At 38.6% G+C, this 11347-nt stretch overlaps 3 protein-coding genes across 3 annotated transcripts; 2 read left to right on the top strand and 1 right to left on the bottom strand.

Moving 5' to 3' along the window:
- Positions 1 to 710: 710 nt before the first annotated feature.
- Positions 711 to 2118, top strand: LOC137724685 (uncharacterized protein At4g26485-like). The gene is made up of 3 exons (XM_068463416.2): positions 711 to 972; positions 1394 to 1592; positions 1665 to 2118. Exons 1-3 carry the CDS (start codon positions 828 to 830, stop codon positions 1969 to 1971), a joined length of 651 nt encoding a protein of 216 aa, XP_068319517.2. The 5' UTR covers positions 711 to 827; the 3' UTR covers positions 1972 to 2118.
- On the bottom strand, positions 1440 to 5506 carry LOC137726535 (ATP-dependent zinc metalloprotease). The gene is made up of 8 exons (XM_068465467.2): positions 4841 to 5506; positions 4449 to 4508; positions 3992 to 4240; positions 3737 to 3813; positions 3082 to 3158; positions 2669 to 2801; positions 2370 to 2573; positions 1440 to 2278 (listed from the first exon to the last, which is right to left on the bottom strand). Exons 1-7 carry the CDS (start codon positions 5295 to 5297, stop codon positions 2418 to 2420), a joined length of 1209 nt encoding a protein of 402 aa, XP_068321568.2. The 5' UTR covers positions 5298 to 5506; the 3' UTR covers positions 1440 to 2278; positions 2370 to 2417.
- Positions 5507 to 6403: 897 nt separating this feature from the next.
- Positions 6404 to 10257, top strand: LOC137724457 (phosphoglycerate kinase, chloroplastic). Its single transcript, XM_068463199.2, has 6 exons — positions 6404 to 7169; positions 7929 to 8006; positions 8129 to 8389; positions 8771 to 9088; positions 9242 to 9400; positions 9817 to 10257. Exons 1-6 carry the CDS (start codon positions 6753 to 6755, stop codon positions 10024 to 10026), a joined length of 1443 nt encoding a protein of 480 aa, XP_068319300.2. The 5' UTR covers positions 6404 to 6752; the 3' UTR covers positions 10027 to 10257.
- Positions 10258 to 11347: the final 1090 nt, after the last annotated feature.

Below are 11347 nucleotides of genomic sequence, written 5' to 3'. Positions count from 1 at the left end.
AGATGTCACATGTTTATTTGTTTTGGAACCCAAAAAACACGTCTTTTTTTTTTTAAATAAAAAATAAAATATGTGTTAAAACATCATTGAACCAAAATAAAAAAGCGAGTACCTAAGTATTATTCATTGTGGGTAATACCTGTTGTATTAATTAATGTTGCAACTTTCAAGACTCGGAAGAGAAAATTATCAAACTTCTAAATAGCTTTTGTTCCCAAAAAGACAAAAGAAGAAGAAATTTCAAGTCCATTAATTATGGAATAACTTTTGATTCCTATCTTGGATTTGGAATCATCATAAAGAGACGGATGGAGGCTACGTTGGAACGAGATTGAATGTATCAATATACATTTCCTTACCGTCAACTAAAGTATGTTCCTTTCCCTCATAAAAATTAAATGGCAATAACGGCAAGACCCCTTAAAAGCAAGTACCTAAGTATTATTCATCGGGGGTTAATACCTGTTGTATTAACTAATGTTGCAACTTTCAAGACTCGGAAGAGAGAATTATCAAACTTCTAAACAGCTTTTGTTCCCAGAAAGACAAAAGAAGAAGAAAAAAGAAGAAGAAATTTCAAGTAAATTAACTATGGAATAACTTTTGATTCCTATCTTGGATTTGGAATCATCGTAAAGAGAAGGATGGGGCTATGTTGGGACGAGATTAAACGTATCAATATACATTTCCTTTCCGTCAACTGAAGATGTTCCTTTCCCTTATAAAAATTAAATGGCAATAACGGCAAGACCCCTTAAAAGCAATAACTAGTTTCGTCGATAAATAGATTCAACAAACAAGGGGGTGCAGCGCAGGGCTTCCATCAAATGGAAGAGGAGAAATGGATTATGCACTACAGCAGCTCTCAGAAGATACTGTTAGTAGGTGAGGGCAACTTTTCTTTTGCTGCTTCCTTAGCCGCTGCATTTGGCTCTGCAAACAACGTTGTCGCCACTTCTCTCGACTCCAAAGGTATTACGGGTGATAATCTGTTTCGTTTTTGCTACACTGCACCGAGAATTCATATTATTGATATCATCAACCTTCTTAAATTAAGAACATTTTGTTTTCGGAGTGATTCAACGATCAGAACCATTTAGTTTTTAGATTCTCTTTAAAGGATTATTCCTGCCACTGACAAATATCGATCAAATTGACGATTTTTTAGTTGTTCGATTGTCTTCATTTTCATTTCAACTTTATCTTAACGAATCATGGTGTTTTCCACATTTTAGATGATCAAACATTTTATATAAAATACAGACGGTTTCAATCGTAAACATGCATTCTTGGGTAGGCACCAAAACAGAAACAATGTCCTTGTAACTTATATATTGATATTTGTATGTTTATACCAATTTCTTGACTAAAATCCCTTCCATGCTACTTGTAGAGTCATTTATGGAGAAGTACCCAGATGCAGTGAGGACATTGAAGAATTTAAGGGGAAAGGGATGTGTAGTATTGCATAAAGTGGATGTGGATACCATGATCCAACACCCTCTGCTAGCTGATAAACTATTTGATCGAATCGTCTTTAATTTCCCTCACGCGGGCTTCTTCGGATGGGAACACCAGAGGTTTCAAATTGAGTAAGTTTTAATACAGAGCAATTCTACATGAATCAAATGTAAAGTGATGCGTTAGAACGATGCATTTTCCAGGTTGCACCAAGATCTGGTCAAGCGGTTCTTCACAGCTGCGTCTGAAATGCTGACGGGAAGAGGAGAAGTTCATGTGACACACAAGACCGGTAATCCTTTCAGCAGATGGAACATAGTGAAGTTGGCAGAAGAGGTAGGGTTATATCTGGTTGAGGAAGCACCTTTCACGCGAGCGGATTATCCAGGTTATCTCAATAAGAAAGGAAGTGGGAGAAAATGCAACCGGACATTTCGTGTTGGAAAGTGTAGTACCTACAAATTTGCCAAGCTACCACTTGAACTTCTGGTTCTTGATTCACCTTATTGAATTCGAGATCTGATTTCGTTCTCGCCTCTGTTCTTCAACATGTAAACTATTTTCTTATTGTTTAAACTTCGGTATGGAGTAACACAGCAACAAGTCAGCAAGTCAATTCGATCATTTCTCTCTATGAAATTTTCATTTATCTCGGCATCTTCCTTCTCGGAATATCCACCTACTTGTTGGAAGACAATTCTTTGTGTCCACCATAGATCCGAATTGTTTGTGAGGAATAGCATAGTGTCACCTAAAATGACTGCATTTCGGAGGCCTTTCTTACACCAATCATACTTTCAATCTCTTGTGCTCCGCCCTGTCAAATAGAAAACACAGAAAATAAGTTTAATCTAGGAATGAATAGCACACAATTGAAACAAACCAAATAGGACGTGGCCAGAATTTACCTCGTCACCAATGTGGGAAGAAGCCATTTTTCGTGAAGTTACTTCCGCTCACGTATTTGTTGTCATTGCTTCCTCAATACTCCTAATTACAACACTAAGACCACTTCGGCTTTCTAAAGCTTTAACTGCAGCTCGGTGTGCATTTTTATGCCATTTGAGCATATTGTAAGCTTGTAAAAGGGACCACCTTGCTTGATTTGACATCTTCTCAAGATAACAACGAAAAAAAGGTGTGAAAATCTTAGTACTTTAAGTTAACGGAAATCACAGAACTACAAATTTTCAGTTATAGAGAGTACCTCGGGAACAGACAGTGGGGGTTCTAGAAGAACACAGATGCCCCTAAATAGATTTTCATCATTTTCTCCACCCTCTGCCTCACCATAAATAAGAGCTTCAGCAGCAATGCCTGCGAAAAGCACCATGCAGTACCTGAACACATAATGTGAAGAAATTAGCAAACGCTTGGCCTGTGTTATTACTCTTAAGTCCACAATACATAATCAAAAGATCTAAAATGCAGAGGCAAACTAAGGAAATCTTGGACATTTTACATAAGCTTAAGGAAAAATAATCTACAGTTCACTTCCAACATATTTATTCAAGGAAAGTAGCAACGTCACCCTAAAGAATTTTTTTTGTTTTCGTTCAAGTTTTGGAAACCAAATGAGCTTATTCAAGACACCTACTTGCAATTTCATTTCATACCCACCTGTCAAAAGCAGTGCCATCAAGTCGTCCTTCAGCAAGGTCATTGGCCATTTTCTCATCCCAAAATTGAGTTCCAGCCTGTAAAATAGTAGTCGGTATGATCTTAACTTTTCATCCTAACAGCACTACATTGTAATGAAGGACGACAAGTCATATGCTATCATCACTACATATTAATAATGAAAAATGTAGTGATCATTATGTCCTTAAACAAGGTCAAAACTCTATACATTGCAGCCCAAAAAAATGTATAAGAGACTGACTTTGTAAGAAAACCAAACTAGCACAATGAAATCTACTGTCCTCTGAGTTTCATAAGATTATACACATACATAAACCTGGGTGGCACCTATGCTCATTCAGTAATTCTACTCAGATGCAAGGCACATTAATAAAATGTTACGCTTAAGTATTCAATGACAAGATAAAAAATTTGCAATAGATATATGATTGCTCTGAAAAGATGTCACATATGACCTACCGTCAATCCAGTATAGTAAAAAATATGCAGGAATCACATTCATATCCTAAATCCGTTTAGTAGTAACTTCATATAGGTTTAGAAACACGTAATGATGGCAAGATTTCACTGTTGAAAGCACAGCAAACAAAACCAAACCAGATCTCGTATAAAGCCAACAGAGGAAAGAAATTACCTGCCCTTGAATGCCCATTTGCATTGCAACAATTGGGTCCAATATCACCCCACGAATTGGGCAACCCATCAGATAAGCTGCAATTTAATACGGGAACCAGTTAACTGCACAGGGTTTACACTCTTGCAAGGATGTCACTTTAGTAAAGGTGGTTGAAGATTTAAGAAATGGTACACGCCCTTGGTCAAATCCACAGCATCATTCAATTTTGTAACATCCAATACTAAAATATGGACCAGGAAAAAGTGTGTTTACCTATTAACAGATGCCCTGCTTCATGAATGAGGATACGGCGTCTATTTGGAGGCCAATAACTTGAGAGTTGAGCTAAACAGGTACCACCAAGGAAGATAGAATCCGCAAATGCTAGCCCTAATACTGCTGTAAGGTTAGGCCTGAGATCGATGCCTTGAGAAAGAAGAAAGGATAGTCCCCCAAGAAAGGCAACCAAAATGGGGCCAGAACTTTCGGAAAGACCCCACTTTTTCGGAGCAAATTTTGATGCTGGATAAAGTAACGTAGAAACGGCTTAAATCAGAACTAGGCTCTTAAAGACCATATATCATAATAAGAACATACATTTTGCAACATAAAAGAGTCCAATGCAGAACATTTCAGTATAAGATCGCCGATAAGATAGGGGAAAGGTGTGAATCTCTAACAATTACTAATCTACATCAAAGTCCATTGTGAAAGGAATCAGAATAAGCACCTTCTAAACCGGTTGAAGTCTTCAACACTGTTGGTGTAACATTGCGTGTTCCCTCCAAAACTACAGGGAGGAAAAGAAGAAAAACATAGAGAAAACAACATGAGATACAGCAATGATCTAAAAGTTCAAATGCTTCCCTTAACTAGACTCGGTACGCCAGTAACACCACTATGGCGATATCCAAACCAATAACGCAATGCCATGATTAAATTTCTCACATGATAGTATTATTGGTTTCGGATGCCGTCACAATAGCCTAGAGGCAGATGGGTGCACAACTTTTCACTAACAGTAAGCAAATTGGGTTTTTTTTAACAATTAGGATCAAATGGTAAGCAAATTCCACAAATACCCAATAAATTTTTTCTCGGAAGAAGCAAAATTTACATTACCAACATTCCTGAATTTCCCAAAATTGGGCAAGAATCCTCTGTCCTTGAGAAAGCCATAAGCTTTGCCCACAAGCTTCATATTGTCAGCATTGAGGCACGTGTCCAGGACGTCCCAATCCCTCTCCAACCCAACCAACCCCAGATCGCCGAGTCGAGGCCGGGTCGACTCAACCGGCAAGGACCCATTAGCAAGCTCAATTGGGTTTTTCTGGGTTTCGATTGATTGCAAGAAATTGAGAGCCCGGGCAAGGTCCTTGCGCTTCACCGCATCCTCGTACTCTTTCCACTCTCGAAGAGCTGATCTGGGGACGGTTTGGCGCCTCGAGGCGCGAAGAGAGGTGGCGGGTGGCCGTGCGCGCGGCGGTGTTTGGAGGGAAAGAGAGGAAAATTGGGGGGAAAATGGTTTGGAGGAGAGAGAGTGAGGGATTGAACTGAGGTTTGGCGGAGCAAACGCCATGAGAGATAAGACCGTTGGAAGTCAGTTTGTTTATTAGTTAGGATAAAGAAAGTTAGGTTGTTTCATTGCTTTGGAAGTTGGGTGGCAGTTGGTTCGACTGAAATTGTGAATGTCAGTCATATGCTTGTTTGAGTTAGTGACACGTTATGCATGGTTTGGGTCGGGTAATGAGCATTTGCACAGCCTAAAGCATTTCTAGTCAAACTTTTAGTTCCTTACTTAAAATGGGATAGCAAATTTAACGTGCAATGATTTAGGTCAATTAGTTATGACACTGTATCGGTTTTTTTAGACATCGAATCTCAAATTTTGCAAGTCCAACTCTAAATATGAAGTATAAGTAATAAGAATGAGAATGAGATGAAATCAAATCAAATAAGTTACATGAATTAATTAGAGAATTGTTATTAGCACTCTAAAAATCTCATTCTACACTCATTATAAGTATATTTTTCTTTTAAATTATAGAAAGTTTAATTAGATTGACACTCTAAAAATCTCATTTTGTAATAGCAATTCTCATTAGTTATTTATAAATACTACTTGAAATAAAAGTGTGGAATAAAAATTGAGATTGGGTATCGATTCTTAGGGATATAGGTCATGGCAATGGATTGGAACAACCCTTTTCTTTATAGGGTGTATAAAGTACATGTAGGTGGAGAAATTTTATACGGCGTATTTGATGCATAATGTGAGATGCTGATCCACAAAATATAAGATTTATTCAAATTATGCTAAGCATATTAAGTTATGACACCACCTCTCAACAGTTAAGATGTCTAGAAATCTTGTAGTTTCTCTTACCTTTGAACTCGTGAGTTATTTAGACCACTAATGAGGATAATCACTCTCAACTTAGTGAACGGTTCACAATCATGGCATGGCGGACGTAAACATTTCAAATATGTTTAGTTTACTCAACATCAATAGATGGCAATCACTAATGTATTCTAGGTGATATGATCAGAAATATAATCGTAAGAATAATTTAATATCCACACACTATTATGCAGTTAAATTTTTATATGTAACAATTCATAATTAACTTGTAACACCAGAACCTAGTCTTATAATATAGAAGGATTGGAGGAGAACAAGGAAGAGGGGAGAATGGGAGGGACTTGGAATTGAGTCCAAAGGGCCCATCCATTCCGTGACACTGTTTTTGGAGAAATGAATAGTTATGTGATCATAGGCTGATTCATTTACCCCCCATCATACCCCCCATCATATCACAGTTGCCACTTTTTTCAATCTCTCAGAAGCATCGAACACTTTGAACCTCTCCTCAAAGATAAGGAGAAATCCACAACCCCCACACATACCACCCAATCAGTCCCATTGTTCTTCCCGTCCACATCTCTCCCAATCCACAAAAATCGAAAAAACAACCCCATTAACCTCTCATCTCACTCGGTCAACCTCCGTTTACTATCCCACACCCCAACAGCAATGGCCTCAACCACCGCACCAACCACCTTCTCCCTCCTCCACTCCGCCACTGCTTCCACCTCCCGCACCCGCGCTTCCCTCTCCCATGTCTCCCTCCCCTCCTCCCTCAAACCCACTGCCCTCCGCCGCCTTGGCTTCTCCGCTGCCGACCCCCTCCTCGCTCTTCAAGTAGCTTCCAAAGTCCGATCCTTTGGGTCCGGCAAAGGGGTCAGAGGCGTTGTTGCGATGGCGAAGCAGAGCGTCGGGGACCTTTCGGCGGCGGAGCTGAAGGGGAAGAAGGTGTTTGTCAGGGCTGACTTGAATGTACCTTTGGATGACAGCCAGAACATCACTGATGATACTAGAATCCGCGCTGCTATCCCCACCATTAAGCATTTGATTGAGAATGGGGCTAAAGTCATCCTTTCCAGTCATTTGGTATGTGGGTTATTTCAATTATGCGCTTTTTGTTACTGGGATTTGCTTGTTTTCTCTGTTTTTTATGGTTTCTTTATCAACTTTGCCGAAATGGGTTCTGTTAGTTACTCTCTTTTTCCCTTTTGATTGATTTGGAATTGGGCTGAAGTCGAAATCTTTGGACATGTGCTTGTTTGTGTAAAAAATGCATGAGCTTTGAGTTGTGTTTGTGGGCTTTTGAGAATTGAAATGGTTTGTGTCTGTTTCTGGGTTTCTTTTGGCTTGATTTCGGTCCAATTGGTTTATTTAGTTTTTACAGTCTTATCACAGTCTTATCAATGTACTAATTTGGTATCTTTTTTCTCTGAACTTGTTACAATGTGGATTACCAAAATTATTTTGCGTCATTGGTTGGAATTTTTTGTTTCGGACGGATGAAGTTGATACTTCTGTTTGAGATTAGACTATTAGTTGCAATCGCACTATCACTACCAATAACAGATGTGGTTTATGTCTTCATCTTCCGATTTGATATTTGGGCAGATCTCATCAGTTATTGAATGATGTCATGCAATAAATCTGTGGTTTTTCTTGAAGCACCGGCTTTCTTTCATCGCCGATTAAGAATTTTCTTGTATGTTTTCAGTGTTGATGGTTGGGGCTATGTTTTCAACTTTTATGGTGCTGTATGATTGTAGTTTTGTTGTACTTTTGGCATCTCTTTGTTGCCAAATACAGTGGTATTTGATGCAAGCTGAATCAATGTGCATTTTATTTCAGGGACGACCAAAAGGTGTGACCCCAAAATTTAGCTTGGCACCTCTTGTACCTCGGCTTTCGGAGCTTCTTGGCATTCAGGCATACATTTTTATTAAGAAGTAAAATTGTAATAAGAAGACAAATCAAAATGGCAATAAATACGGGTGTTTAGTGAAACTGATTTTTTGCTACTTCTACTTTTGTTTGCATAACTGAAACAGGTTGTCAAAGCTGAGGATTCTATTGGTCCAGAAGTAGAGAAGCTGGTGGCTTCACTTCCTGAAGGTGGTGTTCTTCTTCTTGAAAATGTGAGGTTTTACAAGGAAGAAGAGAAGAATGATCCTGAGCATGCAAAGAAGCTTGCCGCCTTAGCAGATCTTTATGTTAACGATGCATTTGGGACTGCACATAGAGCTCATGCCTCAACTGAGGGAGTCACAAAATTCTTGAGGCCATCCGTAGCCGGTTTCCTTTTGCAGAAGGTGAGGGGTCCCATTCTCGTATCTGCTGTATTATTGGCCATTAGTTATTCTAGTGTTTTTTTTTTCACCTTCAAGGCTTCAAGTAATACTGATTTCATAATTTGAAGCTTTAGTTAAAACCAGTCAAGCTAAAGTTGTATTGGGATTTAAGTATCAACTCAAGTTGCTTAATTGGGCTGGGTTTTCACCCCGGCAGATCTTTTGCATGTTGGTAGTTACCAAGATATATTTCTAATGAAAAACATAAATTTCCTTTTGTAGTTACTTCCTTACAAAAACTTTGGAACTATAAATGTGATCGTTCCACTGTCCAAGCCTACCTCCCTTCTTTTCTGTATGAACTCCTCGTTTAAATGTTAATGTTTTATTCCTTCTTCTTAGGAACTCGACTATCTCGTTGGGGCAGTATCAAGCCCCAAAAGGCCATTTGCTGCCATTGTTGGTGGTTCAAAGGTCTCATCCAAGATCGGAGTGATTGAGTCACTTTTAGAGAAGGTTGATATCTTACTTCTTGGTGGAGGTATGATTTTCACATTTTACAAGGCACAAGGTCTCTCAGTCGGTTCATCTCTGGTAGAAGAAGATAAACTAGAACTTGCTACATCACTCATAGCAAAGGCCAAGGAAAAAGGAGTGTCTCTTTTGTTGCCCACTGATGTCGTAATTGCAGACAAGTTTGCTCCTGATGCAAACAGCAAGGTTCATTGTCTTACCTGACCTTTTACAATTTTATTCTTTGGTTCACAACCTAACACCAAATGATCTCAGCAATAGTATTACTGTGCTAATGTTTTATTAACTTTGATCAGCATTCCATGCAGAAGAAATGACGAGTTGGTTTTGTACTTGCAGATTGTTCCAGCTTCAAGCATCCCTGATGGGTGGATGGGATTGGATATTGGTCCAGACTCTATTAAGACGTTCAATGATGCACTGGATACCACTAAAACCATCATCTGGAATGGACCAATGGGAGTGTTTGAGTTTGACAAGTTCGCAGTAGGAACAGAGGTATGCAGGAATTTTTTTCCTTTTCTGGTTTTTACCTGTTCAGTGTTGATTTGTGCAGTTCCTATGTATCTTATTACAAATGCATACTGTGTGGAGAAAAGTTACCTTGTAACGTAGTAAACTCTATATCTAGACCTCCAAATACAAGATAAATAGTTCTCGCATTTACTTAACAAAGTTGATGCTCCACTAGTTGCCTGATTAATCTACTATTTAGCTTTTGTATCCACAATGAGTTCCATTTAAGTTGATGTATAGTATACCAGTTTGCACCGTTTAAGTTTAGTTTAATATATTTGACCGTGTAGTAGATTTTTGTTGGAGGAAATTTTTAGCTTCTCTTCACGTTAGAATTACTCTTTGGGAATATGAATGTGATGTGAGTGGTGATGCAAGTTATACCTCTTTCTTTGCAGTCTGTTGCAAAGAAGCTTGCAGAACTTAGTGGGAAGGGAGTAACAACAATCATCGGAGGTGGAGATTCTGTTGCAGCCGTGGAGAAAGTAGGAGTCGCTAGTGTGATGAGCCACATATCAACTGGTGGTGGTGCTAGTTTGGAGCTGTTGGAAGGCAAAGAACTTCCTGGTGTACTTGCTCTTGACGAAGCCATACCAGTTCCTGTGTAAGGACCTATTTTTTTTCCCTCTGCATTTTTTCCCTGCCCACCGTGTTGGTGTTTAATTCGAGTCTGTAAACAAGAAATGGCGTGTAGGAAGATGTGAGTTCGAGTTGTAAATGTCTAATGTTACCTTTCATATAAGGTCCCAATATGTCTCTATATAAAGTTTCCGTAAGAGATGGCGGGGAGGGACAAAGGCAGCCTTTCGATCAATCTAATAAATTTGTTCTTTGCAACATTTTCTTTTTAAAATGTCTCATGGTTGATTCTCTATCTCAATCACAACTTGTTAACCCCTGCGCCTATGGCTTTGGTTTCTGGTTCGATGTTCCAAGCTGCGAAAATCAAACATTCAACGGACTGACAAAGTACAATCTTCATAAACTGTAGTTAGCCCTTGTTTTAGAACAAAAAAATTAAAGTTCAAAACATACGTTCGTCGTAGTATTAGAAAATGCGTACGTATTTTGTTTTTTCATATCTGCTGTATGTGAAGAAATGATGCCAACATACAAGAAAACATCAAAATCTCAAGGACGCCATGCTGTGAAAAGCAAACAAATAATTCATCCTTTACAATGACAAAAACATAACATTTATCGCAACGACAACTACTATGCATTCTATTCTTGTATATAGAGAAGAACCATTAGCAATGTGCAACGAAAATAACTCTGAAAACATTTGGAATGCAAAGCATTCACATTTCAAATCTCCTGACCTGATGCGAACGTGGCATTAGAAAACGTCTTAGCAGTAAACAAAGAAAATTAAACAAAATCATCCAAAGATTGAATCGAACTAAGTAGGGAGCTACCCCTCGAGGTCGTAATTATGTTGAAGTGAATTCCTTTCGACATCACTTCTGTTCTCAACTCCATCAGGTCATCATGTACATCGAAAGATTCGAAACAGTGAGGATAGTATGTGGTCATCTTCTCTAAATCGTGAGCATGTTCGAGAATAGAATATGCTGGCTCAATATCAGGCTCATATTCATCATATGGTATGACTACCTCCTTGGCTTGAGAAATAAATGAAAAATAAATGAAAGATCTTGCCATTTCCGATCGTCCATATTTAACCATAGAAGCTGAAAAGACAGACAATCAAGTAAATTGGATGAAAACAAAACATCAACGAAATAAATAACGAGTTTGTGATTAAAACGTGAATCAATCTGCTTAATTTGTGAAGCAGTGTTCTCTTACCTCAAGAATATCTGGATGCAGAATAAGAACTTTAACCTTGCGGATGCTACAAAGAAAACCAAATAGGATATCAAAGTTACAGATCGGAATTGACGAAGAAATCCCAGCCTTCTCCAA

Source organism: Pyrus communis, chromosome 5 (assembly GCF_041283825.1).
Source record: "Pyrus communis isolate YQ-2024b chromosome 5, ASM4128382v1, whole genome shotgun sequence".
NCBI lineage: Eukaryota > Viridiplantae > Streptophyta > Magnoliopsida > Rosales > Rosaceae > Pyrus > Pyrus communis.
The sequence above is the reverse complement of the archived record's forward strand: the minus strand, read 5'-3'. Positions and strand labels throughout refer to the sequence as shown.

What these genes read in the sequence shown, in the direction of transcription:
- LOC137724457 (XM_068463199.2), top strand. Translation starts at nt 6,753, where the DNA reads ATGGCCTCAACCACCGCACCAACCACCTTCTCCCTCCTCCACTCCGCC. An exon ending in CGGAGCTTCTTGGCATTCAG is followed by an intron (nt 8,007 to 8,128) that starts GCATACATTTTT and finishes TAACTGAAACAG; the next exon opens with GTTGTCAAAGCTGAGGATTC. An exon ending in CTCCTGATGCAAACAGCAAG is followed by an intron (nt 9,089 to 9,241) that starts GTTCATTGTCTT and finishes TTGTACTTGCAG; the next exon opens with ATTGTTCCAGCTTCAAGCAT.
- LOC137724685 (XM_068463416.2), top strand. Translation starts at nt 828, where the DNA reads ATGGAAGAGGAGAAATGGATTATGCACTACAGCAGCTCTCAGAAGATA. An exon ending in CACTTCTCTCGACTCCAAAG is followed by an intron (nt 973 to 1,393) that starts GTATTACGGGTG and finishes TGCTACTTGTAG; the next exon opens with AGTCATTTATGGAGAAGTAC. An exon ending in CACCAGAGGTTTCAAATTGA is followed by an intron (nt 1,593 to 1,664) that starts GTAAGTTTTAAT and finishes TGCATTTTCCAG; the next exon opens with GTTGCACCAAGATCTGGTCA.
- LOC137726535 (XM_068465467.2), bottom strand. Translation starts at nt 5,297, where the DNA reads ATGGCGTTTGCTCCGCCAAACCTCAGTTCAATCCCTCACTCTCTCTCC. An exon ending in GATGGCACTGCTTTTGACAG is followed by an intron (nt 2,802 to 3,081) that starts GTGGGTATGAAA and finishes TTATGTGTTCAG; the next exon opens with GTACTGCATGGTGCTTTTCG. An exon ending in CCCCACTGTCTGTTCCCGAG is followed by an intron (nt 2,574 to 2,668) that starts GTACTCTCTATA and finishes TATCTTGAGAAG; the next exon opens with ATGTCAAATCAAGCAAGGTG.